The 27,769-nt window shown below is 50.8% G+C and overlaps 2 protein-coding genes across 5 annotated transcripts in view; one reads left to right on the forward strand and one right to left on the reverse strand.

The window, feature by feature from the left end:
• On the forward strand, positions 1-22,220 carry Pyroxd1 (pyridine nucleotide-disulphide oxidoreductase domain 1). Of its 2 annotated transcripts, none has more exons than XM_070011641.1 (12): positions 1-146; positions 2,432-2,512; positions 6,542-6,661; positions 6,944-7,072; positions 7,415-7,488; positions 10,638-10,798; positions 15,123-15,223; positions 16,509-16,647; positions 17,575-17,687; positions 18,789-18,911; positions 19,300-19,437; positions 20,204-22,220. In XM_070011641.1, exons 1-12 carry the CDS (start codon positions 51-53, stop codon positions 20,450-20,452), a joined length of 1,524 nt encoding a protein of 507 aa, XP_069867742.1. In that variant the 5' UTR covers positions 1-50; the 3' UTR covers positions 20,453-22,220. The 2 variants fall into 2 exon arrangements, with proteins under 2 accessions (XP_069867742.1, XP_069867743.1); XM_070011642.1 differs by lacking the exon at positions 1-146 and adding an exon at positions 1,868-1,891.
• Recql (RecQ like helicase) overlaps positions 20,775-27,769 on the reverse strand; it is a 16,017-nt gene continuing 9,022 nt past the window's right edge. Inside the window, exons 10-16 of one of the 3 annotated variants that reach the window (XM_070011638.1) lie at positions 27,600-27,717; positions 27,073-27,211; positions 26,673-26,764; positions 25,346-25,565; positions 22,771-22,909; positions 22,211-22,311; positions 20,775-21,842 (exon numbers count right to left, since the gene is read on the reverse strand). In XM_070011638.1, coding sequence (XP_069867739.1) covers positions 21,551-21,842; positions 22,211-22,311; positions 22,771-22,909; positions 25,346-25,565; positions 26,673-26,764; positions 27,073-27,211; positions 27,600-27,717 — 1,101 coding nt within the window. In that variant the 3' untranslated portion in view covers positions 20,775-21,550. The remainder of the gene's footprint in view (positions 21,843-22,210; positions 22,312-22,770; positions 22,910-25,345; positions 25,566-26,672; positions 26,765-27,072; positions 27,212-27,599; positions 27,718-27,769) is intronic. The other 2 variants (XM_070011640.1, XM_070011639.1) reach the window with 2 other exon arrangements.

Here is a 27,769-nt window from a genome sequence, read left to right on the forward strand (position 1 = left end):
GCCGCTTCCGCCCCGCGTTAGCGCGCGCTCTCCGGGGACCCGCAGCCGCCATGGAGGCCGCGCAGCTGCCCGCGGCGCCGGCGCCGGCGCCGGCGAGGCTGGTGGTGGTGGGCGGCGGCATCGCGGGCGTCACGTGCGCGGAGCAGGTACGGCGGGCGGTGGGCGGGGTCGACTCCGCGCGCGCGCGCGGCTGCCCTCGGGAGTCCGGGCGCAGGAAGTCTCCGCGCCGCCCCCCCCAGCACTTCCGGCGCTGGCCACGCCCCCCCGTCCCCGAGAGGGACCACGCCCCGTCCCTGAGAGGACCACGCCCCTCCCTGAAATGACCGCGCCCTCTCCCCGAGATGGCCACGCCCCCCTCCCTGCGAGGACCACGCCCCCTCCCCGAGATGGCCACGCCCCCCTCCCTGCGAGGACCACGCCTCCTCCCTGAGATGGCCACGCCCCCTCCCTGCGATGGCCATGCCTCCTCCCCGCGATGACCACGCCTCCTCCCTGAGATGGCCACGCCCCCTCCCTGAAATGAGCAGCCCTCTCCCTGAGATGACCACGCCCCTCCCTGCGATGACCACGCCTCCTCCCTGAGATGGCCACGCCCCGTCCCTGAAATAAGCGCGCCCTCTCCCTGTGATGGCCACGCCCCTCCCTGCCGTGACGGTGCCCCGTCCCTGGGATGACCACGCCCCGTTCCTGGGATGGCCACGCCCCGTCCCTGCGATGACCACGCCCCGTCCCTGCGATGGCCACGCCCCCTCCCTGAAATAAGCACGCCCTCTCCCTGAGATGGCCACGCCCCCTCCCTGCGAGGACCACGCCTCCTCCCTGAGATGGCCACGCCCCGTCCCTGAGATGGCCACGCCCCCTCCCTGCGAGGACCACGCCTCCTCCCTGAGATGGCCACGCCCCCTCCCTGCGATGGCCATGCCTCCTCCCTGAGATGACGACGCCCCGTCCCTGCGATGACCACGCCCCGTCCCTGCGATGGCCACGCCTCCTCCCTGAGATGGCCACGCCTCCTCCCTGCGATGGCCACGCCCCGTCCCTGCGATGGCCACGCCCCCTCCCTGAGCCTCTGGCCTGGCCTGGCGCAGGCCGCGCTGAGCTGGGTCCTGCCTGGGTCAGCTTGGCCTTGGCCTGGCGGGGCCTGGAAGGTTCCACGTCCCGGTGTTTGAGGATCGGGAGGAAGAGAGCAAAGCAGGCTGCGTCCAAGCTGTGATGCTAAAGTTTTGTGTGTTTGTTTGCTTTTTAATTGGGACAGAGAAACCTCAGCCCCACTTGGTAGTTTGCCTCCGTTGGCTGAACTTAACGTTCCAAATGAGCAATCAGGCCTGCTCACACCCTCACTAATTCACAAGGAGCCAGCCAGAGCTGTGAACCTGCAGTGCATCTAGTGTGTGCGAGCATGCATGTGTGTGTGTGTGTGTGTGTGTGTGCGCGCGTACCAGTCCTGGAAGCTTGAACCCAGGGCCTGGGCGCTGCCCCTGAGCTCTTGTGCTCAAGGCTGGTGCTCTACCCCTTGAACCACAGCACCACCTCTGGCTTCTTGGTGGTTCGTCGGAGATAAGAGTCTCATGGACTTTCCTGCCCAAGCTGGCCTTGAACCCCTGTCCTCAGATCTCACCCTCCTGAGTGGCGAGAGGCACCAGCGCCCTGCTGAGTGTTTTGTTTATTCCTGAAGCAGGCATGTATCGTGCCAGGGTTGTACTTGCCAGCAAGTAATCAAATGTCAGCCGCATGTTTCTGCCCTGCCGTGGATTTAGTATCACAGAAGATGTAACTTAACCGCTTTACCAGCGGGTGAACTGTTTGAAAATGCCTGCTGAGTTGGTAGGGAGCGGCTTAAAGAAGTGATGTGTTTTCCCCAAGTATCAAAGAATACGGAAAAATGAACCAGGTACAGAAGAAAAGACCTTCTGAAGCCAGCTTGTGTGAGAAATCGAAATCCACATATAGAATAGTTGAAAGAATGCTCTTTTGTACAACATTTCTTGTTCAGAAGGCCTTGGTTAAAGGTTTAAACATACTGCTCATTTATTGCGTTAATGTAGGAGTTCAGCATTGTTGAGGCAGACGCCGGTGGCTCCCGCCTGTCATCCCTGCTACTCAGGAGGCTGAGGTCTGAGAATCTCTGTTCAAAGTCAGCCTGAGCAGGAAAGTCCATGAGACTCTTACCTCCAATGAACCACCAGAAAAGCAGAAGTGGCGCTGTGGCTCAAGTGGTAGAGCACCAGCCTTGAGCAAAAGAGCTCAGGGACAGCGCCCAGGCCCTGAATAGTGTTGATCAGTGAAGAAAGTGGACTTTTCAATTTTCTACATTGATAACATTATTAAAATTGAATGGTCGCCACCACCCTGCCCCAACCTCATTCTTGGAGCAAAACCTAACGTTATTTATCACCTCTTTTCTCTCTCTTGTTCTTTTCTTTTTTTAAAGCTGGCTGTTAACTTTCCATCAGAAGAGATTCTCCTGATCACAGCTTCTCCTGTTATTAAAGCAGTTACAAATTTCAAGCAGGTATGAAATATTGTTGTCACTGCACTCCTTGAGTATTCATTTGAATACGAATATATTATTCTACAAGTATAAACTTGAAGAATATTTGGAATATTTGTGTTTCTATTGTAGCCAACAAGTAAGAATTATATATAGTTATAGAATTATATGTTATATATGCATATAACATGTTATATATTATATGGCATGTATTATACAATATACCATATACTATATGTATTACAGATAGGTGTTATATAAAAATATATTGTACATAATATATAGTAGATATGTATAGCGTATATACACATATATAATTTGGATATGTTATATATATGCATATATGTATATAAAATATATATACTCTATATAACATATTTTACATAACATTGTGTATAGTCTATAATTGTATATTTACGTAGACATATATATATGTGTATATATTTGAGAGAGAGAGAGAGTAGTTGTGTTTTAATATGTGTGTAAATGTGGACACCTAAAGTAAGTTATACTTCACACTCATACCAAGGACTCTGACTGCACATTTAAACTTATTCTTCAGCAGTTTCTTGACACACCGCGTGCTGTTATTAATGACAGTCATTGTGACGTACGGCAGGTGTCTCTTAATCCGTCCCTCCTGCCCACGCGAACGCTGGTGTCCTGACACCAGCACCTCCTCAATGTCTCTGCGCCTTAGTGTCTTGTTCCTGTGTTTGAGGGTTTTCCATCCCACACAGAAATGAGATCGTGTGCCATCTGTCCACCTGGCCTATTGTCTGTCTCCCCACCTGCTCCCTGTCATCTGTGCCCGACCCATTTCATTAGCCATTCACAGGACAGGATTGCCTCCTCTTTCAAGGCAGAGTCACAGTCTGGTTTGTATGTGCAGTCTTGTCACCCCCTAGAGGACACTGAGGTTGAGTCCAGACCTCGGCTGTTGAAAACAACGCCTCCCGGAACAGAAGAATGTCCACACGGCGCTCATTTCATTTCTCCTCGGTATCTACCCACTGGTGGGGTTGCCAAAACTGAACAGCCAGAAGGGGTTTGCTGAGATCTCATTTCCTGTTGATTTTTTCCTTTTCTTGATGGTTAGCGATTCTCAGAATCTTATCCACCTCCTGGCCACCTTCTTTGGAGATAGGTTGACTCGGGTCCTTCACCCATTGTTTTTAAGTAGACTATTTGTTTCCTTCCCATTGGGTTGACTGGGTTTCAGATGCGTTTTGGATATTAATACCTCGTCCAGTGTGGGGTGTGTCACGTCTTTGCCCCTGTGTGTGCTGTCCCTTCACCCTGGACCTTCCATCCCTCTGCAGTAGCATTTTAGTTTGCTATAATTCCATTTATGCATCTCTCCTCTCATTCCCTGTGGCTGCAAGGTCATATGGCCTCCAACGATCTTCGCGGAGACCAATGTCATGGCGCGTTTTCCCTGTGATTTCTTCTATACCAGAGTTCCGAGCATTAGCTCTACCTGTGAGGCTGTAATCCATGTGAGTGGATTTTTTTTGTCAAGTGTGAAATGAGGGTGTCACCTCATCCTTCTGTGTACAGTTGTCCAAGTGGGCACATTTGTTGAGAATCAACAGCCCATAAACGCACAGGTTCTGGGCTCTGCGCCGTTGGCTGCTCTATCGTTTTCACGTCAGACCCTTCTTTGTGGATTGCTATACTTTCCTCATTTGTGTGATACCCGGTGGTCCTATTCTTTTGACTCAAGACGACTGGCTATTTTGAGTCTTTTGTGGTTCACTATGAATTTTAGGATTTTTTTTTTCTCTTTCTGTGACAAAAGGGTCACTGGAATTGTTTTAGCACTTAAATCTACATTGGTTTAAGCAGTATGGCTAGCTTGGCAGTATTCTAATCCATGAACATAGAGCGTTTATTCATGTCTTCAGTGGTTTTACTTTTCAGTGTGTATATCATTTACTCCTTCGTCAATCTGATCACTAAGCTTTGTTGTTGTTGTTGTTTGGGAGTTAATTGTACATAGGATTGCTCTGTGTGTGTGTGTGTGTGTGTGTGTGTGTGTGTGTGTGTGTGTGTGTGTGGTGGGTGCATGTACTGGTTCTTGGACTTGAACTCAAGCCCTGGGTGCTTGCTGTCTCTTTGCTTAAGTCTAGTACTACTCTACCACGTGAGCCACAGCCCCACTTCTGGCTTTTTTGGTAATTGAGTGGAGATAGCAGTCTCACAGACTTTCTTGGCTGGGCTGGCTTCAAACTGCAATCCTCAGCTCTCAGCCTCCCGAGGAGCTGAGATGTCAGGCGTGAGCCGCCAGTGCCCGGGCAGGATTGCATTTTTAAGTTTCTCTCTTAGTTTGTTCATGTAAAGAAACACTGTGTTTGCCCGTCGCCGGGGCCTGCAGTTTCATGAGGTCTCTGTATAGTCACTTGGCAGGGACTTCAACCACAGCCACAAGGAGAAGAAACGGCTAGAATTCCTGCCAGGCAGAATACTGGCTGTCATCTTCCATTCAGTCAGACACTGAACGGCTTTGCCAAGATGCCATGCTTCAGCCATCAGAAAGGGCCCGTTGATGCCACTTGCAGGGAAATGGATGGAACTAGAACAAATCATGTTAGGTGAGGTGAGCCAAGATCAGAGACACACACCAGCAGGTTCTCGCTGATACGTGCAAGTTAGGTCTAAAACGCACGGGGTTATGGCCAATTACACAGGATTCTAGATACCCACTGAAACCGTGAGCCCAGAAGAGAATGGTCTTAGGAAAGAATCACGAAGGTAGACACCCAAGCACCTGTTCATACGTGTATAAAATAGTACGTGCACCGAAATGAACTCAGATACGGAAACGAAAGCCTTGCTGTACCTTGTTTTCTCTCTGGCTGATGGTTCTGTGTTGTTTATCTGCGGTGCGTTTGTACGGACAGCTCTGGGAGGTGAGGCTCAGAACTGGAGAAAAAGTGAAGCAGTGGAGAGACGCCGGACACTGCTGGAACTGAACTATGGAAGGCGGGCGGCGATGGGAGGGAAGGACTGGGAGAGAGCGCGGGACGGACGACACCGCGCAAGGAGATGCCCTCCCTACCCCCTACCCCACGCACGACATGGCGCCCACAGCACCCCTGTAACAACAGTACAGGAAATGTTAAGAAGCCACCGCACGCCCTGTTCTTGGCCCTAAGTCTCTCCGGGAAAACGTCCTCGTTCCTCATTCCCCTGTGTCCATTTGATCCTCATTACTTTCAAGTGAATGAATTGCTAGTTCACGTCTGCCCAGCTTTGGTTTCGAAGGTGTCATTCCCACGAGCAAGTGCAGAAGCTAAGCTTTGGGAGCTGTGTGTGTGTGGGGGGGGGGGGGGGGTCCCTAACACCAGGGGTCTGATGCTGATCTGAATACTCGGTAGGGGGCCCTCTGCTGGCCAGTGTGGGAACAGTTGGATGGTTAAGAGGGAAGAAAAGAAGGCATTGCATGGGACAGGAGATGGAACAGAAACCCCGTCCAAGGTGGAATCGCTGCTTTCAAGGACGAAGAAGGGAGCCCAGGAGCGTGCTGCTGATGGGTCCAGACCCAGAAACAGTGGCTCATACCTGGTCTTCCCAGCTGCTCAGGAGGCTCGGGCCTGAGGATGGCGGTTCGAGGCCAGCCCTGGCAGGAACGTGCATGAGACGCGCATCTCCAGTGAATCACCAAAAAGCCAGAAGTGGGGCTGTGGCTCCCGGGGGAGAGGAGGTAGAGCGCTAGCGTTGAGTGACCATCGGTGGTGAATGGCCCATCGGCATTCTCATTCATGGTGAAGCAGAGCACCCGGGCACACCGTGGGGGGGGGGGGGCGTGAGAATGGGGGGGGGGCCCGGGTCTCCTCAGTTGCATGTGCTCAGAGACCTCATTTCGCTTCCTCCACCGCGCCGCCTGGGGTAGCCTTTAGTTCCTGACCACAGCCACGCAGGTGGCTGGCTTCCTGGGGCTGTGAACCTGAAACGGAATCAGAACGAATGAGAAGCGTTTCCTGGCCATTGCTCACAGTCACAGGCGCTTCAAACCTGCGTCTACAACTCTCGGGTCTCGCCGTCCAGGTCTCCAAACTCCTGGAAGAGTTCGACGTGGAAGAGCAGCCCGGCGCCGTGCTGGAGAAGCGCTTTCCCAACATCACCGTGGTGGAATCGGCCGTGAGGCAGCTGAAGAGCCAGGAGCGGGTGAGTCATTTGTTCTCCGCATTCATTCATTCACTCCTTCATTCATTCATTCACTCTCCTCGCCACTCTCTGCACACCAGAGGGAGACGCGCTCTGATCGTGGCCGCTGAGCCTGACAGGACTCGGCCCGGGCTCAGAGATCTCTGTCTCAAGCCCCGGCGGCTCGATGGGGCGCCACCCACAAAGCCCGGGATGAAGGACTGTTTGCTTTGTCCCACTGGCGTTCTCAGTCGGCAGCCACATTGTGCCCTTGAGTCACATTTCCCTCCCCGCGGGGTGCAGTGCATCGTCACGGAAGATGGCGGCCAGCACGCGTACAGAAAACTCTGCCTGTGCACGGGAGCCAAGCCCAAGCTGATCTGCGAGGGAAACCCCTACGTGCTGGGAATCCGGGACACAGACAGCGCCCAGGTAATGCCGGGAGGCCGGGACTAAGGAAGGGGTCTGGAAGACTGGGTCTCACGGCCGCATTGGGGTCATCAGGTTCCTCCCACCACTTTGCGGATGGGGACGGGAGGGAGGGGAAAAACTGAGAGAGAACAAGATCTGACTTCCATAACTGACGCTGCAAAAAATTGATACCGTAAAATAAAAGGGGGAGGCTTCAGTCAGGGTGGGAATGAGATGCGTCTTGTGGTGGATTCGTTCCATCCAGAACTTCCAGTGTGGGGATGTTGCCACGGAAGCTTCTCGCTCAGAGCAGCGTGTCCTGCTCCAAACACCCACCTCATCGTTTCTTTCTTCCTGATGTAGGAATTCCAGAAGCTGCTCACGAAAGCTAAGAGAATCGTGGTGGTCGGGAACGGCGGGATTGCACTGGAGTTAGTGTGAGTACGCGGTTTTCCCTACGATCAGTCGCTCTGTGGGTCGTAATAAGGTAGCCCAACCAGCGCAGCACCCCAGTATCGGGCCCGTGAACAAAAGAGCGAGACTGACACAAAGCGAAAATGAAGCTTTATTTGTGCGCCGAGCATCAGGAAAGAGACGGGCCGCCCAGAGACCCCCTCGGCAGCCTCCGACCCCCGGGCTGTTGTCTGACCCCATTTTTATAACAGACCGACCACGAGGGACAAGCCGGACTCATGCAAGCGACCAGTAGCGTTGTAGCTCAGTTCTGATCAGCTGTGTGGGCTGGCCTGTACCCCCTGGCTGCGTTTGGCACTCAGTTTGGGTGGGCAAAAAGCGGGGTTAGTAAGTGTTTGATGGGAAGGGGCTGCCCAGGTGCTCGGTACTGATTGGACGCGGACACCTGCTCCTGGCCTCAGGATTCACAGCCCACGGTGTGCTGAATTTCCACGTTTCCCAGCTGATCTCACGGGGGGCGGGGTTCATTTCAGTCTAGACAACAGGGATGTGCAACAGGTCACAGACCCAGTGTGAGGATGGGAGATGCTCACAAGGAGGAGAGTTCGTCCCCTCTCAGAACTGTCGTTAGAACAGGGTCCTGGCAGTTCGCGCCATCACGAGGCAGGCCACAGTGCCTGGAGCTGCTAGCTGAGGGCCGGGGGCCTCCCGGAGCCTGCAGCGGGGACACAGAGCCTGGGGCCGCGGGAATGCAGGCAGGGCCGCAGGCTGCCATCTTGGCTCGCAGCTGGCTTTTGGAAGCGCTGTGCTTTCTTCTAAGCACAAGCAGGCTCTGCGCGCTGCTGGGTTACGGAGAAGCCGCAGCCCCGATGTTCCTGACGTCCATCGAAAGTTCTCCAGTCTAAACGAAATACGTCGTTAACTCGTGGTTTTATACAGACAAATATGGAAATGAGGAAGTGGCGCTGTGGCTCAAGTGGTAGAGCGCTCGCCTTGAGCTGAAGAGCTGAGGGACAGCGCCCAGGCCCAGAGTTCAAGCCCCAGGACCAACCAAAAAAAAAGTTAATTAAACTATAAAACATGTAATATATAGTATATTATATTACAATAGATCATCATTATTATGAGATATAAGGTTAATTATATAATGTAGCATATATTATCTTACATATAGCATAAAATATATAATAGCGCACATACAAACTACAGTATATAAAGTATTTTTATACATTTAGCTATATAGTTCATATAGTTATATATAGGTTATTACAGTTACAATTGTACATAGAGTTGCTATAACTTTATATATAGTTACTTGTGTAGAAGTATAGTCATAGCTTTCTGTAGTTATATATAATTGTATATATTGTTTATATATATAAAACTATATAGGTAGGTTAAAAGCATTTGTTTTATGCATTGTTACCCTCCATCCACCATTGTTTATGTTAGCCCAGTGTACCCCGATTCTATATTGGATAAACACGCAGTAACCCATTGACAATAAGACATTCTGCAGACAGTAGTTGTAGTTTGACCTAATCAGATTTGGCCACTATCTTCAGATCTTATTTTCATTCAGACTTGACTTTTCCTTTGTTGCTTCATTGTGTGTGTGTGTGTGTGTGTGCGTGCGTGCGTGCGTGCGTGCGTGCGTGCGTGCGTGCGTGTGTGTGTGTGTGTGTGTGCGCGCTTGCCTGACCTGCTCGCTCAGCTGGTACTGTGCCACTCGAACCTGCTTTTTGTTGGTTCTTCGGGAGATGGACTCTTGTGGATTTTTCTGCCCAGGCTGGCTTTGAACTACCTGCCCTCCTGATCCCACATTGCTAAGTAGCCAAGATTACAGGCAGAAACCACTGGCATCTGTCCAAAGCCTCTTCCCCTTTCTTGTCTGTTTATGGGAAAGGCGTATAACCCACTGCATTCAGCCTATGAAATAAAGTCGGCAATGCTCGGCACCCCTAAAAACACTATTAATAGCATTGTGCCATTAATAGTAAAACAGCACTTTAATTGTACCATTGAAACACTAGTCCATTCACATGCAGTGCTCTTATTTATTGTTGCTACAAGCTTTGAAAATTCCTATTTTAGTTGGGCTGGCCCTCTATTCTCTTGGGTAAGATTTTCCCCAATGATACCATCATTCTACCCAAAAGGTAGACGCAGGAGGCTCGCAGAGTCGCGTGATGAAATGTGCGGTCACCTTGCTGGAAGGGAGGGGGATCGGGTGCGGCGTGCAAACCTGACAGGTCAGGCGCAGGCCCAGGGCCTGTGGTGAGCACTGAGCAGGAACGCAGAGCACCTTCTGGTAATAGGATTAGTTTTTTTCCTTTAAGAATCTTGATCTCCCAGTAAACTCAATCTTTCTTTGTCTTGATGGCTTTGGAACTTCTGAAAGGAAAAAAAAAAAAAAAGGAAACTTGAATTAGTGAAGATTTTTAGCTTGTAAATATAGCTGTTACTGTCCTAGTACCTAGTGTGATGTCACTATGTGTAAATCAATGACAGCGTCACCAGCCAGGTACCCGTGGCTCAGGCCTGTCATCCTAGCCACGCAGGAGGCTGAGATCTAAGGATCGGGGCTCAAAGCCAGCCCGGGCAGAAATCTCAGGAAACTCTTTATCGCCCACACACCACCAAAAAGCTGAACGTGGAAGTGTGGCTCAAGTAGTAGAACTTCGGCGTTATGGGCAAAAGCTAAGCTAGAGCCCCCAGGCCCAGAGTTCAAGGCCTAGTACCGGCATGAAAGAAACTCACAAGGAAAGCAAGACGAAGGAGGGGAAGGAAGGAAGGATAAAGAGAGGGAGGGAGGGAAAGAGGGAGATAGAAAAAGAAAGTCTAGGAGAATCCATCTCCAAAATGGTATCAGCAAAATGCAAGTGTAGCGGTGTGATTCACATGGTAAAGCGCCAAGTGAGTAAACAAATGTCCGGCCCTGTGCTTAAGTTTTGGTATCATGGAGAGAGAGAAAGGGGTGAGGGAGAGAGGGAAAGAGGGAGATTGGGGAGGGAGATTAGTCCCTCCTCCCTGTATCTGTCATTCCTAATTTGCCTTAGGAGATGCTCCTCACTTTGGCTCAAGTGGAACGGGCGTTGTGGTTATTCGAAGATCCAGAGATTTCTCCCTGGCCCTTGGAAATGACTCATGGGAACTGGACCATTCCTTTCAGGTACGAAGTGGAAGGCTGTGAGGTCATCTGGGCCATTAAAGACAAAGCCATCGGCAATACGTTCTTCGATGCTGGGGCCGCAGAATTCTTGATTTCCAAGCTCAATTCTGGAAAGGCCGAGGCGCAACTGGTGCAGAAAAGAACTAGATACACAACGGAAGGTAAGGAGGGCGTGCTCACGCATTGCCACATGAAACGCCTGCCTCTCAGCCATACACAGAGAAGACATCTCAGGAGATGAGGAGGAGGATGCTGAGCTTTTCCCTTTCTTGTCCACGCTCACGGTTAAAATGGGAAGATGCAATAAATGCGGTAAACCAGCCTCAAATATTGTTGCACACCCACGCTTTAGTTGCTCCAGAAAGCCTGTTGAGCACAAGCTTCACCTATTTTTATTTTTATTTTTATTTTATTTATTTTTTTTTATGGATGGGAAAGTGTCTTTATTTTTTATTTTTTTTTTATTGTAAAGATACTATACAGAGGGTTACAGTTACATGAGTGAGGCAATGAGTACACTTCCTCTTGAACATTGTTACCCCCTTTATTGTTTTCCCCCTACCATCCCCTCCCTCCCTCCCTTCCCCAAGGTTCTTTTTTTTTTTTTTTTTGATTGTGATTAAGTGATTACTTAATTTCCGGAAATTCACAGTATTGTGGAATAATGATGCTCATTTAAAGTCACAAGTTCATTCTAACTTTCCTGGAGCAAATTGTCTATCACAGTCTGTAATATATAACGGTGCTCATATGTTATATACCATATATGTGATCAGCAGCATGGGGATATTTGGTAGTGGTTCAACCAGATGAGTGGGAGTTCCTTGTTTCTTAAGTCCTGTTAGTTTTGTCATATCACCTAACATTTTGGATTCATCATCCACTTATCAGGGAGACCATGTACTGTTTGTCTCTTCGTTCTTGGCTTACCTCGCTCAACATGATTCCTTCTAGCTCCATCCATTTCCCTGCAAATGCCATTATTTTGTCATTTCTAATGGCTGCATAATATTCCATTGTGTATAGATACCACAATTTTTGGATCCATTCATCTGTGGTGGGGCATCTAGGTTGTTTCCATATCCTAGCTATTGCTAACAGTGCTGCAATAAACATGGAGGTGCACGTGTCCTTGTATATTGGTTCCTGTTGTTCAGGGTAGATGCCTAGAAGTGGTATGACTGGGTCGTAAGGGAGGTCAATCTTTAGCTTTCTAAGGACCCTCCAGACTGCTTTCCAAAGTGGTTGTATGAGTGTACATTCCCACCAGCAGTGTAATAGCGTTCCTCGTTCTCCACATCCCCTCCAGCATTTGTCGTTGGCTGATTTGTGGATGTGGGACATTCTGACTGGGGTAAGGTGGTATCTCAGGGTTGTCTTTATTTGCATTTCCTTCACCACCAGGGATGATGAACATTTCCTCATGTGTTTCTTTGCCATTTTTATTTCTTCATTTGAGAAGTCCCTCTTTAGTTCCCTTGCCCATTTAGTAATTGGTTTGTTGGGTTTGGGAGGGATTAGTTTCTTGAGTTCCCTGTATATACAGGATGTTAACCCCTTGTCTGATATATTGCTGGTAAATATTTTTTCCCAATTAGTTGGTTGTCTTTCTAGCTTGGTTGCGATAGCTTTATCTGTGCAGAAGCTTTTTATTTTAAGGTAGTCCCATTTGTCGAGTCTCTCTCCAATTTGTTGTGACCCTGGGACTCTGTTCAGGAAGTTCCTTCCTGTGCCTATTAGTTCAAGTGTCTCTCCTACTCTGTCCTGCAGTAGTTTCAGAGATTCAGGTTTAATGTTAAGGTCTTTAATCCATTTTGAGTTGATGTTGGTGCATGGTGATAGGCTGGGGTCCACTTTTAGTTTTCTGCATGTGGCTGCCCAGTTTTCCCAGCACCAGCGGTTGAAGAGGCTGTGTTTCTTCCATTGTATGTCTTTGGCTCCTTTGTCGAATATCAGCTGGCTGTAGGCCTGTGGGTTTATTTCTGGATCTTCTATTCTGTTCCATTGGTCTTCGGGTCTGTTTTTGTGCCAGTACCATGCTGTCTTTGTTATTATAGCTCTGTAGTAGAGTTTGAAGTTCGGCATGGATAGCCCTCCCATATTGTCTTTATCCCCTAGAATTGTTTTGGCTATTCTAGGTCTTTTGTTGTTCCATATGAATTTTTGGACTGTTTTCTGTATTTCAGTGATGTACGTCATTGGGATTTTAATAGGAATTGCGTTGAATTTGTATATTAGTTTTGGAAGTATTACCATCTTTACTATATTAAGTCGGCCTATCCAGGAGCATGGGAGGTCTTTCCATTTCCTAGTGTCTTCTGCAATTTCTTTCTTTAACTTTTTATAGTTCTCATTAAATAGTTCTTTTACATCTTTGGTTAGGTTAATTCCTAAATATTTTATTTTTCGGGAGGTTATTGTGAATGGGGTTGCTCCCTTTATTTCCCTCTCTTCCTGTACATTATCAGTGTATAGGAAGGCAACTGATTTTTGTGGGTTTATTTTGTATCCTGCTATTTTGCCGAAGTGATTTATGATTTCTAAGAGTTTAGGGATGGAGTTTTTGGGATCGTGGAGGTATAGTATCATGTCATCTGCAAAAAGGGATAGTTTAACTTCTTCTTTCCCTATGCGGATCCCTTTAATGTCTTTTTCTTGCCTTATTGCCCTGGCTAAGGGTTCTAGGACTATATTGAAGAGGAGTGGAGACAGTGGGCATCCTTGCCTTGTTCCTGATTTTAGGAGAATTGGTTGCAGCTTTTCCCCATTAAGTATAATATTGGCTATTGGTCTGTCATAAATGGCTTTTATTGTTTTTAGAAATGTTCCTTCTATTCCTATTTTCTCCAGAGCTTTTAGCATGAATGAATGTTGAATTTTGTCAAAGGCCTTTTCTGCATCTGTAGCGATAATCATGTGATTCTTGACCTTGGCTCTGTTGATATGTTGGATTACATTTATTGACTTACGTATGTTAAACCATCCCTGTGTCTCTGGGATGAAGCCTACCTGGTCATAATGAATTATTTTTTTTATGTGTTTCTGGATTCTGTTAGCTAGAATCTTGTTAAGGATCTTTGCATCTGTGTTCATCAAGGAGATTGGCCTGTAATTCTCCTTTTTGGTTGGGTCTTTGCCTGGTTTGGGGATGAGTCTGATATTGGCTTCGTAGAATGAGTTTGGGATAGCTCCTTCCTTCTCTGTTTCTCTGAAGAGCTTGAGGAGTATGGGTATTAGTTCTTGTTTAAAGGTCTTATAGAATTCTGCTGTGAATCCATCTGGTCCTGGGCTTTTTTTTGTTGGAAGACTTTTGATAGCTTCCTGTATCTCATTATAGGATATTGGCTTATTTAATTGGTTAACTTCTTCTTTGCTCAGTTTGGGCAACTTGTATTTCTCTAAAAATGCATCCATTTCTGCCCGATTTTCTTCCTTTAGAGAGTATAGCTTTTGAAAGTAGTCTGTTAGAATTGTTTGGATATCTTGGGTACGTGTGGTGATGTTTCCCGTGGCATCCCTAATCCTATTAATATGCCTCACCTATTTTTAAAACAATGAATAGCTTTTTGCCTTAGAAAATTCCAAATGAGGGGCTGGGCAGGTGGCTCAGGGGTACAGTGCTTGCCTTGCATGCATAAGGCCCTGGGTTCGATTCCTCAGCACCCCATGAGCAGAAAAAGCTGGAAGTGGCGCTGTGGCTCAAGTGGTAGAGCGCTCGCCTTGAGCTGAAGAGCTGAGGGACAGCGTCCAGGCCCAGAGTTCAGGCCCCACGACCACCAAAAAAAAAAAAAAAAAAAAAAAAAAATTCCAAATGAGTTGTAACTTTGGGCACTAAGCATGGACAGTTAGGAGGAGGTGATGTGGCTAAAGTGGTAGGTTGTTAGCCTTGAGCAAGAAAGGCGAGCCAAGAACGCAAGGCCCTGAGATTGAGCACGTGAATCTGTGCGTGCACGCACACACACACACACACACACACGCTGACAAAATTGGAAAAGGTACTAATACTCTTACTCATCAAATGAGCCTGTGTGTATGATATCCAAGATTTGCTGCTTGTGAAACACATAACCAAAAGATGGCGTCTCGTGTGGCTGCGTCCAAAATATTGACACAGGTGACGTTGGACGTTGGTCACCTGTGGGCTCAGGAAGCGACGTGGTGAAAACCCTTCGTACAACCACTTAAAAGTTGTTTCCGTTGAAATTTTTTAAATTAAAATCAATGCCAGATGCCAGTGGCTCCACCTGTCTGTCCCCCCCCCCCCCCCGAAAGATGACAGTTTTCGAAGCCAGCCAAAGGAAAGCCTGTGAGATGCTTACCTCCAGTGAGCTCACAAAAAGCAGGAAGTGGTGCTGTGGCTCAAGTGGTAGAGCTCAGGGACAGCGCCCAGGCCCTGAGTTCAAGCCCCAGTGTCAGCATACACACACACACACACACACACACACACACGTCACGTATTTATGTCACTGAAGCTCATTTCTGCAGGCAGGCAGAAGGCAGCCCGCAGCAGAGCGAGCGCCAGTGAGCTGGGCAGTGCCCTAGGACCGGATTGGCACGAAGGTCTGTCTCTCAAAGGAACAAGGGAGGTGAGTGTTTCTCGAGAACACCATTTCCCAAACCACTCATCAGACGCGCGGAGAATGGCCCCCAGCCCAGGCCGCAGCGCATACTCGAGAGCCATAGCTCTTTACGTAATACACACAAACAACATCAAAGCCATGCGACAAAACCCGTCCTCCAGGTGACCCACGGGGCTCACCACGGACAGCCAACTCCTCAGGGACTGAGCGTCCACGCCAGCCCACGGCGAAGCCACGGCTCATTCATGGTCACCTTCGTCAAGGCCACAACACACGCTGCAGATAGCACGTTCCAGTATGACACACGCCACACCGTTACAGCACACGCAACGGCATTATGACATGCGCAGTAAGATGACACGTATAACATGATCACATACTGCTGTCACTGTGACGTGCAGTGTGATGTGTAAATACCATAACGTGCTCAGTACGACTCACATGTCATATTACGTATGTCATATCATCATGACAAGTAATAGCAGGACACGCAACGTTAGGACACGCATGGGACACATTCCATCACGAGTAACACACGTGTGTAAGATACTTATGACATCATGACCTGTAACATGACATACTTGACAAACCATAACTCATTTTGTTTAGATATTTTAATTTCCTTAACAGTTACTAAAAGACACCTACCACAGTGAAGGATTATGCTACGACGTGTTGCTTTTTTACTGTGATTTTTCTTTCTTTTTTTTTTTTTTCTTCTTTCTTTCCTTATTCGTTTGTATTTTTGTGCCAGTCCTGGGGCCGGAACTCAGGGCCTGGGCGCCGTCCCTGAGCTCTTCAGCTCAAGGCTGGTGCTCTTATCACTTGAGCCACAGCTCCACTTCTGGTTTTCTGGTGGTTCATGGGAGATCAGAGGACTTTCCTGCGTGGGCTGGCCTTGAACCGTGATCCTCAGGTCTCAGCCTCCCGAGTCGCTGGGGTGGCAGGCGGGAGAGGGGAAAAGTGTGGAGGTAGTGAGGAGCGCGGCTTTCCGCAGGCCTGGGGGGGGGGCGCGGGGCAGGCGGCTGGGGGCTCCCCGTGGGTCCCCACCATGGCGTGTTTTGGGAAAGATGGCCGTGGCTCTGGTGTGCACTGGTGTTCGCGCAGGGAGGGGGTATCTGCCCACGCCCTCCATTCCCTGGAGCTGAAGGCCCACTGGGGGTCGGTCGGGAGCGCCCCACTCTTCTCGTGCTCTGGGTGGACTCGGGTGCTCTCTCGGGGTCTTCTTTCCGGAAGCCCTGGGGTAGCCAGTGTGTGGCCGCTTCCTGTTTGCTTTCTCTCGGCCTGCTAGTGTTCCCGGCACGTTCACATTGAGCCGCTGTGCGAAGTGAAGGCAATCTACCTGCAGGAGGAGTTTCGAGGTCTGGGGAGAAAGTCCCTGAGTTTCCCCAGAGATCTTCACGGGCCGACATCCCCCACGGCAGATCAAGGTGAGGAATGACAGAGGGAAAGGAGACCAGCCATCACGCCCGTAATCCCCGCTGCTTTAGAGACCAGCCATCATGCCGCCTGTAATCCCCGCTGCCCATGGATGAGACCAGCCATCACGCCTGTAATCCCTGCTGCCCTAGAGGCCGTGAGCTGGGGATTCCAGGTTCAGAGACAGCCTGGGCAGAAACATCGGTGGGACTTTTATCTCCACTGAACAACAACAACAAAAACCCTGCAGTTAGAGCTGAGGCTTGGGTGGTAAAACAGCAGCAGCCTTGAGTGTAAAAGCTAAAGGACAAGCACCCAGCCCCGACTTCAAGCCCCAGTAGCCAGCACACACACACACACACACACACACACACACACACACACAGACACACACACACACATACACACACACACACACACATGTGCACACACATAGAATGTGGCACATGATTAGCAGTTTCATTTTTCTGTTAAAATTTGGCTGTCCAAATCGGATGAATGTTTAGAATGGCGGCATTCTACCCAAAATGAAATAATGCCCATTACATTAAACTTCTCCTACCCAAAGCATCTTCCACATTATTGATTGATTAATTGATTGATTGATCGATCCTAGGGCTTGAACTCAGGGCCGGAGTGCTGTCCCAAAGCTCTTTTGCTCAAGGCTGGCGCTCTACCATTTGAGCCACAGCACCACTTCTGATTTTCTGGTGGTTCATGGGAGATGAGAGTCTCACGGACTTTCCTGCCCAGGCTGGCTTTGAACCGGGATCCTCAGATCTCAGCTCTTCTACATGATTAAGAGGAATTCTGACGTCATCTGCCTGCCTCTCCTCTTTCTCTGTTCTGAGCTCTTCTTCCTCAGTGTCCACGTAACACTGTGGATATTCAGGACGTCCTCTGAGAACAACATGCGTGTTTCTCCTTTCCCTCCAAAGACCTGTGGCCGGTGTATGTGGAGCTGACCAATGAGAAGCTCTACGGCTGTGACCTCATCATCAGTGCGACCGGCGTCGTTCCGAACACACAGCCCTTCCTCCACGGGAACGAGGTGAGCCGTGGGCCGGCCCACGGTGGGCTTCGCGGCTTCAAATCCTCAAACAGGCTGGGCAGGTGGCTCAGGGGTAGAGCGCTCGCCTCGCACGCACAAAGCCCTGGGTTCCATTCCTCAGCACCACAGACACAGAAAAAGCCAGAAGTGGCACTGTGGCTCAAATGGTAGAGCGCCAGCCTTGGGTAATAAAGCTCAGGGACAGCGCCCAGGCCCTGAGTTCAAGCCCCAGACTGATGTGAATGAATGAATGAATGAATGAATGAATGGAATGTCCTTGTAATTACTCATGAGATCACATAGTTTTCAGCGTTTCTGCCCCTATTGGAGATTGAGCTCAGGACCTCATGCTCTGTCCCCTGAACCACACCTCCACACCCGTGTTTTGCTTATTATTTTGGAGATGGCGTCTCAAGCTGTCTGTTCAGCCTGGCTCTGAACCTTGATCGTCTCTCTCTCAGCCTTCTGAGTAGCTCATAGCTGAGCCACGAACCACCAGTGCTTGGCTGATCATTATTGAGTATTTTTCAGTGCTGTGAGTGTGTTTTAATAGGAGTTGATTCCTGGAAATTCACAGAACTTGGGTTTATAATGTTGGTGCTATTTGTCATTGTCATTAAAGATTAGCATGATAACTTTTTTTTTTGTCAGTCCTGGGACTTGAACTCAGGGCCTGGGCGCTGTCCCTGAGCTTCTTTGGCTCAAGGGTAGCCATTCTACCACTTGAACCACAGTGCCACTTCTGGCTTTTTTCTGTGTCTGTGGTCCTGAGGAATCGAACCCAAGGCGAGCACTCTACCACTAAGCCATATTCCCAGCCCCCCAGTCAGTCCTTTTTGCGTGTGTGCTGGTCCTGGGGCTCGAACTCAGGGCCTGGGTGCTGTCCCTTGGAGTTTTTTTCACTCAAAGCTGATGCTCTCCCACTTGAGCCACACCTCCACTTCCGGCTTTTTGCTGGTTCATTGGTGATAAGAGTCTCACGGACTTTCCTGCCTGGGCTGGCTTTGAACCACGATCCTCAGATCTCAGCCTCCTGAGTGGCTGGGATGACAGGCGGGCGCCACCCACTCGCCTGGCAAACTCAGGAGGAACCCTGTCCAGTTTGACGTAGGAGAAGACGGGGGCCTGCGAGTGGATGAGCACATGCGCACATCCCTCCCTGACGTCTACGCGGCCGGCGACCTCTGCTCAGCGTCCTGGAAGCCCAGCCCCGTGTGGCAGCAGGTGAGCCCACGCAGGCCCAGGGGACAGTAGTCACAGGCATTCCCCGTCCGCAGGACCCCCTTCCCAGTTTCTCGGCTTTTCTGCAGCTATCACGGGGCTGCTGTCTGACATTTTCGGGCAAGTCCTATAGAAGTAGAAATGTCTCTATATCCTACCGCCTGTCATCCCCGCTACTCAGGAGGCTGAGATCTGGAGGATCAGGGTTGGAAACCAGCCCGGGCAGGAAATGTCCCAGAGACCCTCCTCTCCAGTGAAAATCCAAAGTGGAGCTGTGGTTCAAGCGGTAGAGCCCTGGCCTTAAGCAAAAGCAGCTCAGGGACAGCGCCCAGGCCCTGAGTTCAATAATGATGATGATGGTGATGATGATACTAATCCTGTGTTTGCTCAGATGAGGCTGTGGACCCAGGCCAGGCAGATGGGCTGGTACGCGGCCAAGTGCATGGCTGCGGACCTTCTGGGAGACCCAATCGACATGGATTTCAGCTTTGAGCTCTTTGCACACGTAACAAAATTCTTCAACTATAAGGTAAGGTAGTGAACAAATCAGCAGCTTTTCTGCTCACCAGTCCACCGTGATGGATCCCATAATCCCTGCCCCCCCAATACCACATCCCTCATCACTTCATTCAAAGCGAATGCCCAGCCAGCCGCTGCTGGCTCCCGCCTGTCATCCGGGCTACGCAGGAGGCTGAGATCTGAGGATCACAATTTGAACCCAGTCCGGGCAGACCAACCAGAGGGACTCATGTCTCATGAACCAGTAAAAGGCTGCCACCCTGGGCAGCACCCAGGCCCTGAGTTCGAGCCCCAGCACTGATACAGAGAAGGGTTAATGTTCTCAGTGCTTGCAACTCAGTACCTCCTAATGCTGGTTGAAATTGCTATGTGTCATCGTCACCCTGGCACTGTGTCAGAGGGGAGAAGCATCTCAGGGGAGAAGCATTTCAGTGGCGGCTTCCTTCCTCCTTGTGTCACTACAAGGCAGAATTGCACATCTCGGGGAAATGAAATAGTTGGCCCATGAAAGATCTAAGTCCCTCATTAAACCTTGACTGTCCAGTCATGGAGGTAATTCAATCCATTCTCTACATTTCCCTGCTGCTCCCTTAGCTTTCGCATTCTCCTGGCACGTGTCACGGTGGAACTAGCCATCCTGAGCACGCACACACGCACTGATACTTCAGGATTCACGTGGGCCGCGGGGCAAGCCGTCTGCTGGCTGGTCACGTGACCACACAGGACTGTGACTTCACAATCCTCTCCTTCTTCCCCCTCCCTCCCTCCCCTTCCAGGTCGTATTGTTGGGAAAGTACAACGCGCAGGGCCTGGGCGCAGACCACGAGTTAATGCTGCGGTGCACGCAGGGGCTGGAGTACGTCAAGGCGGTGCTGCGGGACGGGCGCATGGTGGGCGCCGTGCTCATCGGGGAAACGGACCTGGAGGAGACATTCGAAAACCTCATCTTAAACCAAATGGACCTGTCCCCCTACGGAGAAGACCTCCTGGACCCCAACGTTGACATAGAAGATTATTTTGACTAGCATAGCATGGGAGTTTCTCAAAGAACCACAGGAAGGAGTCTCCGATTTAATGAGTCACTTTGGAGTCCTAAATGCAGAAGCGACCATGGTTTTGCTGGAAAACCTGAAGAGAAAGACAACTGCTTACGATAAGATCCGAGTACATAATTTATTGAAAGATGCCTCGTTCTGATCGGAAAACACGCACCACCTACGTGAAGAAATCCCCAGTCGCCCGGTGTTTGTGTTTTAAACTCACCCCATTTGCTCAGGTGAATTCAGCTTCGCCACCAAGCGCTCAGCGCGCCTCCACTCCCCGGAAAGCCGCAAAACCAAGCTGGGATTGTGAAAGCTCTTGAGTTTTATTTAAATAAAATGGTGGGAGCGCCTTGCTTGTTAAGATTGGTAATAACGCCTTCTTTGTATTTGAATTACAGCTGTTTTTTTTTTATCACCTGGCATCTACATTATTCAGCTGAATAGATGTCACTCACTGGGCATGATGAGCCTACATCAGAGTCATATTGCTGTTCAAAGTTAGCTCTGTGGTTCACGCCTGTAATCCCAGCTACCCAGGAAGCTGAGATCTAAGGATCGCAGTTCAAAGCCAGCCTGGCCAGAAAAGTCAGTAGGACTCTTCAGTAAACCAGCAAGAAGTCCAAGTTGGCACTGTGGCTCCAGTGGTAGAGCACTGGCCCTTGAGCAGAAAAGCTCAGGTTGCAGCACACTAGGCTCTGAGTTCAAATCCCACCACAAGCACCAAAAAAAAGGCACAGCCAGGTACCAGTGCTCATGCCTGTAATTCCAGCAACTCAGGAGGCTGACAGTTTGACACCACAGGGAGGACCATTCGAATCCTTGAGGCTCTCACCTCTGAAGACCAGCGAAAAGCTAGAACGGGGGCATGGCTCACCAGCCGTGGGCCAAGCGAAAACAGGGGAGGAGATCGGGAGGCTGTGGGTTCGAGAGCAGGAGCAGCAGTCACACACGGAGGAAGGTAACCGCAAGTTACAGCGGAAGTAAACACAGTCAGGTAGGTGGAGGTCTGCAGAGCCCCCCACGGTTCCAGGAAGTTCTCTATCAGCTATGTGATCGAGCCGGGATTTCTTTTCCCTTGTTTCATGCTGGAAAATGACGTCCTTTGCCGTGTTGGGCGTCCCAGGGGCTCCTAGTCCTCAAATCTGCAGCGAGGCCTTGAGAGAGGGCCATGTGCAGACGCGGGGCCGACGCCCGCCCGCCCTGCGCGCATGCTCCTGCCAGGATGCGCAGCGTCTCATCCATCATCCTCCGCTTTCCTCTTCTTGGCCCCAGAGTGCTGCGGCGTGCGTGCCGACTTCTGGAAGTTTCCCGAAGCGTCCCTTTCCCCCACTTCACCAGCTCGATCCGACCGAGAAGTGTTGGATGACTCCACCTACAAGAAAATCCCAAGATCAGCCGGGACCACTTCCAAGCCCCGCTCCTCATTAAGCTCACAACACCCTTCCTGTGTCCGCGCGCTCTTGAGGCCTGCTGGGAATGGGGGTGCGGAGTTCTGTGCCAGAACGAGACTGCCAGGAACCCCAAAACCCACTGGTGGTGCCCAGCACACACACAGACCAAAGCTCCCGGCCCCACCCACGCGTGGGAGAGTTCATTCTCCACCTGGTGTCCAGTGAGGACAACGGCTGCCTTGGTTTCCCCCTCTGTCCCCCCATTTCTGTGCCCCCCTCACCCTCCCAGAGACAGACAAACCCACATACAAGACTAAAGGAAAACAAAAAACAGCAATAAATAAAAAACCTCCTTTCCATTTCCTGGCGTCCATCTCGATAAATATGATTTTTTGTATGCTTTCGAGGTCCAAAGGACTTGCGCCTTTTGTCTTCTTCCCCTAGGAGCATCTGAGAGTGGGGTTTGCAATGGGATCTCTGCTGGGCGCCCGTGGCTCCCGCCTGTCATCCCAGCTGCTCAGGAGGCTGAGATCTGAGGATCACGGTTCAAGGCCAGCCCGGGCAGGAAAATCTGTGAGACTCTGCTCTCCATAGAACCACCAGAAAACCAGGGGTGGAGCTGTGGCTCAGAAGTGCTGGAGCGCCAGCCCTGAGCACAAGGGCCCTGAGTTCAAGCCCCACAGCTGCAACATAAATACCTTTGAAAGAAAAGGAATGCTCGCATCTACCAGGTGGGCCACGCTTGGCCTCCCTTAGTCTAGTCGAAATTCATATTTTCAAACTGAGCATCCACATAGGAAGAAAATCCCCTGGCCTGTGTCTCGGGTTCTGTGACTCTCGGGCGGGGGCACAGACACGGGCGCTGTGTGGACACACGCGCGTGCAAATGGAGCCAAGGCTCTCCGTTACCCTGAGGCTGCCGGTGGCGGCGGCGGCGGCCTTCTTCACCTGCATGGCGATGACGTGTGTCTTGCTGCTCAGAAGATTCGCTTTCGGTCCCACCTTCAAATACGAGATGGTGGCGTACGCCGTGAAGCTGTAATCTTCCCTTCACAGGCAGAAAACAGGCAGAAAACCACGGGTCACAGAAACGGAACGCAACCAACCCGTTCACAGAGGAGAACCCACGCCCGGGGCTAGCCGGGCGCCGGCGCTCACGCCTGTCATCCCAGCTACTCAGGAGGCTGAGATCGGAGGATCAGGGTTCAAGGCCAGCCCTGGCAGGAAAGTCTGTGGGACTCTGATCTCCAATGAACCACCAAAAAGGCCGAAGTGGCACTGTGGCTCAAGTGGTGGAGCACCAGCCTTGAGCACAAAAGTCAATCAAAGCAGAAGCCCTGAGTTCAAGACTCAGTAACAGTACCACAACACACACACACACATTTTCTTGGGGGTCCAGTCCTGGGGCCTGAACTCTGGCCTGGGCGCTGTCCCTCAGCTCTTCAGCTCAAGGCTAGCGCTCTACCACTTGAGCCACAGCGCCACTTCCGGCTTTTTTCTTTTTGCTTATGTGGTGCTGAGGAATCGAACCCAGGGCCTCAGGCATGCAAGGCAAGCGCTCTACCTCTGAGCCACCTTCCCAACACCAAGCAGTGTGCTTTTTTTTTTTTTTGGTCGTGGGGCTTGAACTCTGGGCTTGGGCGCTGTCCCTCAGCTCTTCAGCTCAAGGCATGCGCTCTACCACTTGAGCTACAGCGCCACTTCCAAGCAGTATGCTTTTAATAACCAAAGAGCTTGCATCCAGTGTCTCAAGGGATAGAGACTTTAGAGAAATGTCTCATTTTCCTGTTCTCTCAGAGGTTAAAAAAAAAAAAACAAAAACATTTCCATAGTAAGATCATTTCCAGAAACAAAGATTCTATCTACCTATCTCTACCTGTCCATCCATCCATCCTTTACCTATCTTTTTTTTTTTTCTTTTGTCGGTCATGGAGCCTGAACTCGGGGTCTGGGCTCTGTCCCTCAGCTCTTCAGCTCAAGGCTAGCGCTCTACCACTTGAGCCACAGCGCCACTTCCAGCTTTTTTTCTTTTTGCTTATGTGGTGCTGAGGAATGGAACCCAGGGCGTCAGGCATGCAAGGCAAGCGCTGTACCACTGAGCCACCTTCCCAGCCCCAACACACCCATTTTTAATACAAATATTTCTTTGCCTACTGAGACTTGAACCCCGGTCTCTTGCATGCTAAACAAGTAGCGAATCACTTGAACGACACCCACAACCCTTTTGATGATGCTGATTTTTGGCAGTCCTGGGTTTGAACCCAGATTGCACACTTGCTAGACAGGCGCTCTACCATTTGAATCCCGCCCCCCAGCCCTCTTTCTACTTTAATTTTCAGATAGGGTGCTGTGCATTTTTACTCACTCAGAGTCAGCCTCAAACGATAATGCTCCTCCTCCCTGTGCCTCCAGTGTAGCTGGGGTTAAAGCCGGGAAACACCCCTTCCTGCCCTGTTAGTTGAGATAGGGCTTGGCCCCAAACTGTGATCCTCCCAACCTCTGCCTCCTGACCAGCTGAGACTGGGTAAAAGCCACCATGTCCAGCTCAAACATTTTATATATATATATATACGTGTGTGTGTGTGTGTATATAATTTATATACATATATATAAAATATATGTTTATATACACACATATATTTTTTACTTTAAAGCATTTATCTCATCCTTGTCCATGTGGGTCAGTTTTCAGTTCCAACTAAGTTTGTTAATGAGTCTATTTTTTTGGGGGGTCGGTCCAGTTGTGGGGCTTGAACTCAGGGCCTGGGCGCTGTCCCTCAGCTCTTCAGCTCAAGGCTAGCGCTCTACCACTTGAGCCACAGCGCCACTTCCGGCTTTTTTCTTATGTGGTGCTGAGGAATCGAACCCAGGGCCTCAGGCATGCAAGGCAAGCGCTCTACCACTGAGCCACCTTCCCAGCCCCCTGCAAATGAGTCTATTATTACAACACATGGCAATAAAAGCATCAGTTCTAAATTAAGCAATAAACCTGCAAGGGTTTGGGCTAAGAATGTTCTATTGATAAGGTTTACTATGAAAAGATTTTACACATTGATTTTTTGGGGTATTTTATAGTGAAACAATCTAGAGGAGAGTTGTGTACTTTTGGGGATGTGTGGCGGTTAATTAAAGGTGGAGTTTCTTAAATCGTTTCGAGCAGATTCTGCTGCAATTCATTACAAAACAGGTGTGTGGTGCGTGCGTGTGCATGTGCCAGTCCCAGGGTTTGAACTCAGGGACTGGGTGCTGTCTCTGAGCTTTTTTTTTTTTTTTTGCTCAAGGCTGGCGCTCTACCACGTGAGCCACAGCTCTACGTCCAGCCTTTTGGTGGTTCCTTAGCAATCAGAGTCTCGGGGACTTTCTTGAGGCTGGCTGTGAACTGCGATCCTCAGCCCTCAGCCTCCTGAGGGGCTGGGATGGCAGGCGGGAGCCACGGCACCCGGCAGGGCATCCGGAAGCGGGAGGTGCTGTGCCCGGTACTTACCTGAGGTACTGCTGCAGGAGCAGGTGCGCGATGATTTTCTCCAGCTCCTCCCGGGGCAGCGCGGGAGCCAGCACGCCGGCCACCCTCAGCTTCGCGGGGCCTTTGCCCAGCCAGGAGTCCAAGAGCTTCAGGGGCGTGAGCTTCTCGCCCAGCCCCTCCGCCTGCCGCAAGATCTGCACCAGCTCCCTGCAGTGTCCCGCGACGTTCTTCTCCTCCACTGCTGCAGGGGACAGGCCGGGTGTGAGCACCCTGGTGTAAGACCCACCCTCAGCCCGGCGCCCCGGCTCCCGCCTGCCATCCCAGCTGCGCAGGAGGCTGAGATCGGAGGATCCTGGTGGGAAAGTCCGTGAGACTCTGATCTCCCATGAACCACTCAGAAAACTGGAAGTGGCGCCGTGGCTCAAGTGGTAGAGCACCAGCCTTGAGCTGAAGAGCTGAGGGACAGCACCCAGGCCCTGAGTTCAAGTCCCACAACCGACAAAAAAATAGAATAAAATCCACCACCAGTGTGAGGCATCCTAAACACGTGTGTGTGTGTGTGTGTGTGTGTGTGTGTGTACATGCCAGTGCCGGGGCTTGAACTCGGGACCTCACGCTCTCCCTTAGCTTTTACCCTCAAGGCTGGCGCTCTACCACTTGAGCCACACACCTGCACTTTCTGCTTTTTGATGGTTCACTGGAGATAAAGAGTCTCGTGGACTTTTCTTTCCTCTCCGGCTTTGAAACACAAAGCTGTGATCACAGCCTGTGGAGCGGCTGTGAATTCAGGCGGGAGCCACCAGCGCCCAGCTTGCGGTTCATATTTTTCGTTTTTTGGGGTTTTTTTTGCCGGTCGTGGGGCCTGAACTCTGGGCCTGGGCGCTGTCCCTCAGCTCTTCAGCTCAAGGCTGGCGCTCTACCACTTGAACCACAGCACCACTTCCAGTTTTCTGAGTGGTTTATTAGAAGTCAGGGTCCCAAGGACTTTCCTGCCCGGGCTGGCTTTGAGCCACGATCCTCCGATCTCAGCCTCCTGAGTAGCTGGGATGACAGGCGGGAGCCACCAGCGCCTGGTCTTAATAGTACATCACAGTATTTCCAATCGGAGAACTGCTGGCTTTTCCTTATTAGCTACACATTGTGCATGGGCCAGGCCGCACTGGGAATCATGCTTGTGTCCATGCGACGTGGCTGCCTTTCATCTAAAAGTCTGCACTGTTTTTGAGTCTGGGAAAGGCAAGTAGAGACCCCGTGTTTCACTGGTGTGGTCCCCTTGGTCTCCCGCCCACCCCCTGCAGTCCCGGCCGGGCAGATATGCCAGGGAGGGCCCACAAGGTGGCGCACTTACCCGCGTCTTTACAGCAGTTGTCACACATCTTGTCACAGGCATCCGAGTTCCACACCTCATCAAAGTGCTGAGCGATGCACACGCGGCGACACCTGCAACCAGGTGACAAGACACCAACGCCGGCCTGAGTCCCTGATCCAGCCTGAAGAACGGAGGCCGGGGCTCCTCCGGAGGCTGGGAGCTTGAGGATCCGGGTTCGAGGCCAGCCCGGGCAGAAACACCCATGAGGTTCTTATCTCCAAGGAACCACCAAAAAGCTAGAAGCTGTGGCTCAACGTGGTAGCGCACCAGCCTGGGGCCAAACAATAGCCCAGTCAAAGTGCCAGGTCCTGAGTTCGAATCTCAGTACTAGCACAGAAAAACAAAAACAAGGCAGAGCAGAGGAAGGCGTGCGGCTTACATGCTTATGTTGTGGCAGTAAGACACCATCTCGTACAGCTTCTGCTGCCCGACGTTCTCCATGACCACCATGGAGCTGATTCTGAAGATGTCCCCAAACCCATAGTACAGGATGCAGTCCGCTCTCTGATCATCTCGGCCTGGGGCGAGCGGGAAGAGCTTGAGTTTGCCTAATTATGTCAATAAACCCTAACAGGGAAATACAATTCGGATGCCCACAGAGATTCCCATTACATCTGGAAACTTCCAAGAGATTGTGTTAAAACCAACACCCAAACCTGGGGTATCAATGGCTCCCACCTGTCACCCCAGCTACTCAGGAGGCTGAGATCGAGAGGATCACGGTTCAAAACCAGCCTGGGCAGGAAAAGTCCGTGAGGCTTATCCCCAAGGACCCAGCAAAAAGCCAGCAGTGGAGCTCTGGCTCAAATGGTAGAGCACCAGCCTTGAGTCCAAAAGCTCAGGAGCAGCGTCAGGGCCCTGAGTTCACCACCACGCAGCCCAGCAGATGGGGGTCTCCGTGCGTACCTGCCCGTCCGCTCTCTTGGTAGTAATTCTCCATGGATTTGCTCATCGAGTGGTGGATCACGAACCTCACGTCGGGCTTGTCGATGCCCATCCCGAACGCCACCGTGGCCACCACGACCTGAGGACGTTTGCACACGTCAGCCGCCGCGGGGCGGGGTCAGAGCCTTTCC

This window comes from Dipodomys merriami, unplaced genomic scaffold, assembly GCF_024711535.1.
Source record: "Dipodomys merriami isolate MVZ:Mamm:240054 unplaced genomic scaffold, mDipMer1.0.p SCAF_84, whole genome shotgun sequence".
Lineage (NCBI taxonomy): Eukaryota > Metazoa > Chordata > Mammalia > Rodentia > Heteromyidae > Dipodomys > Dipodomys merriami.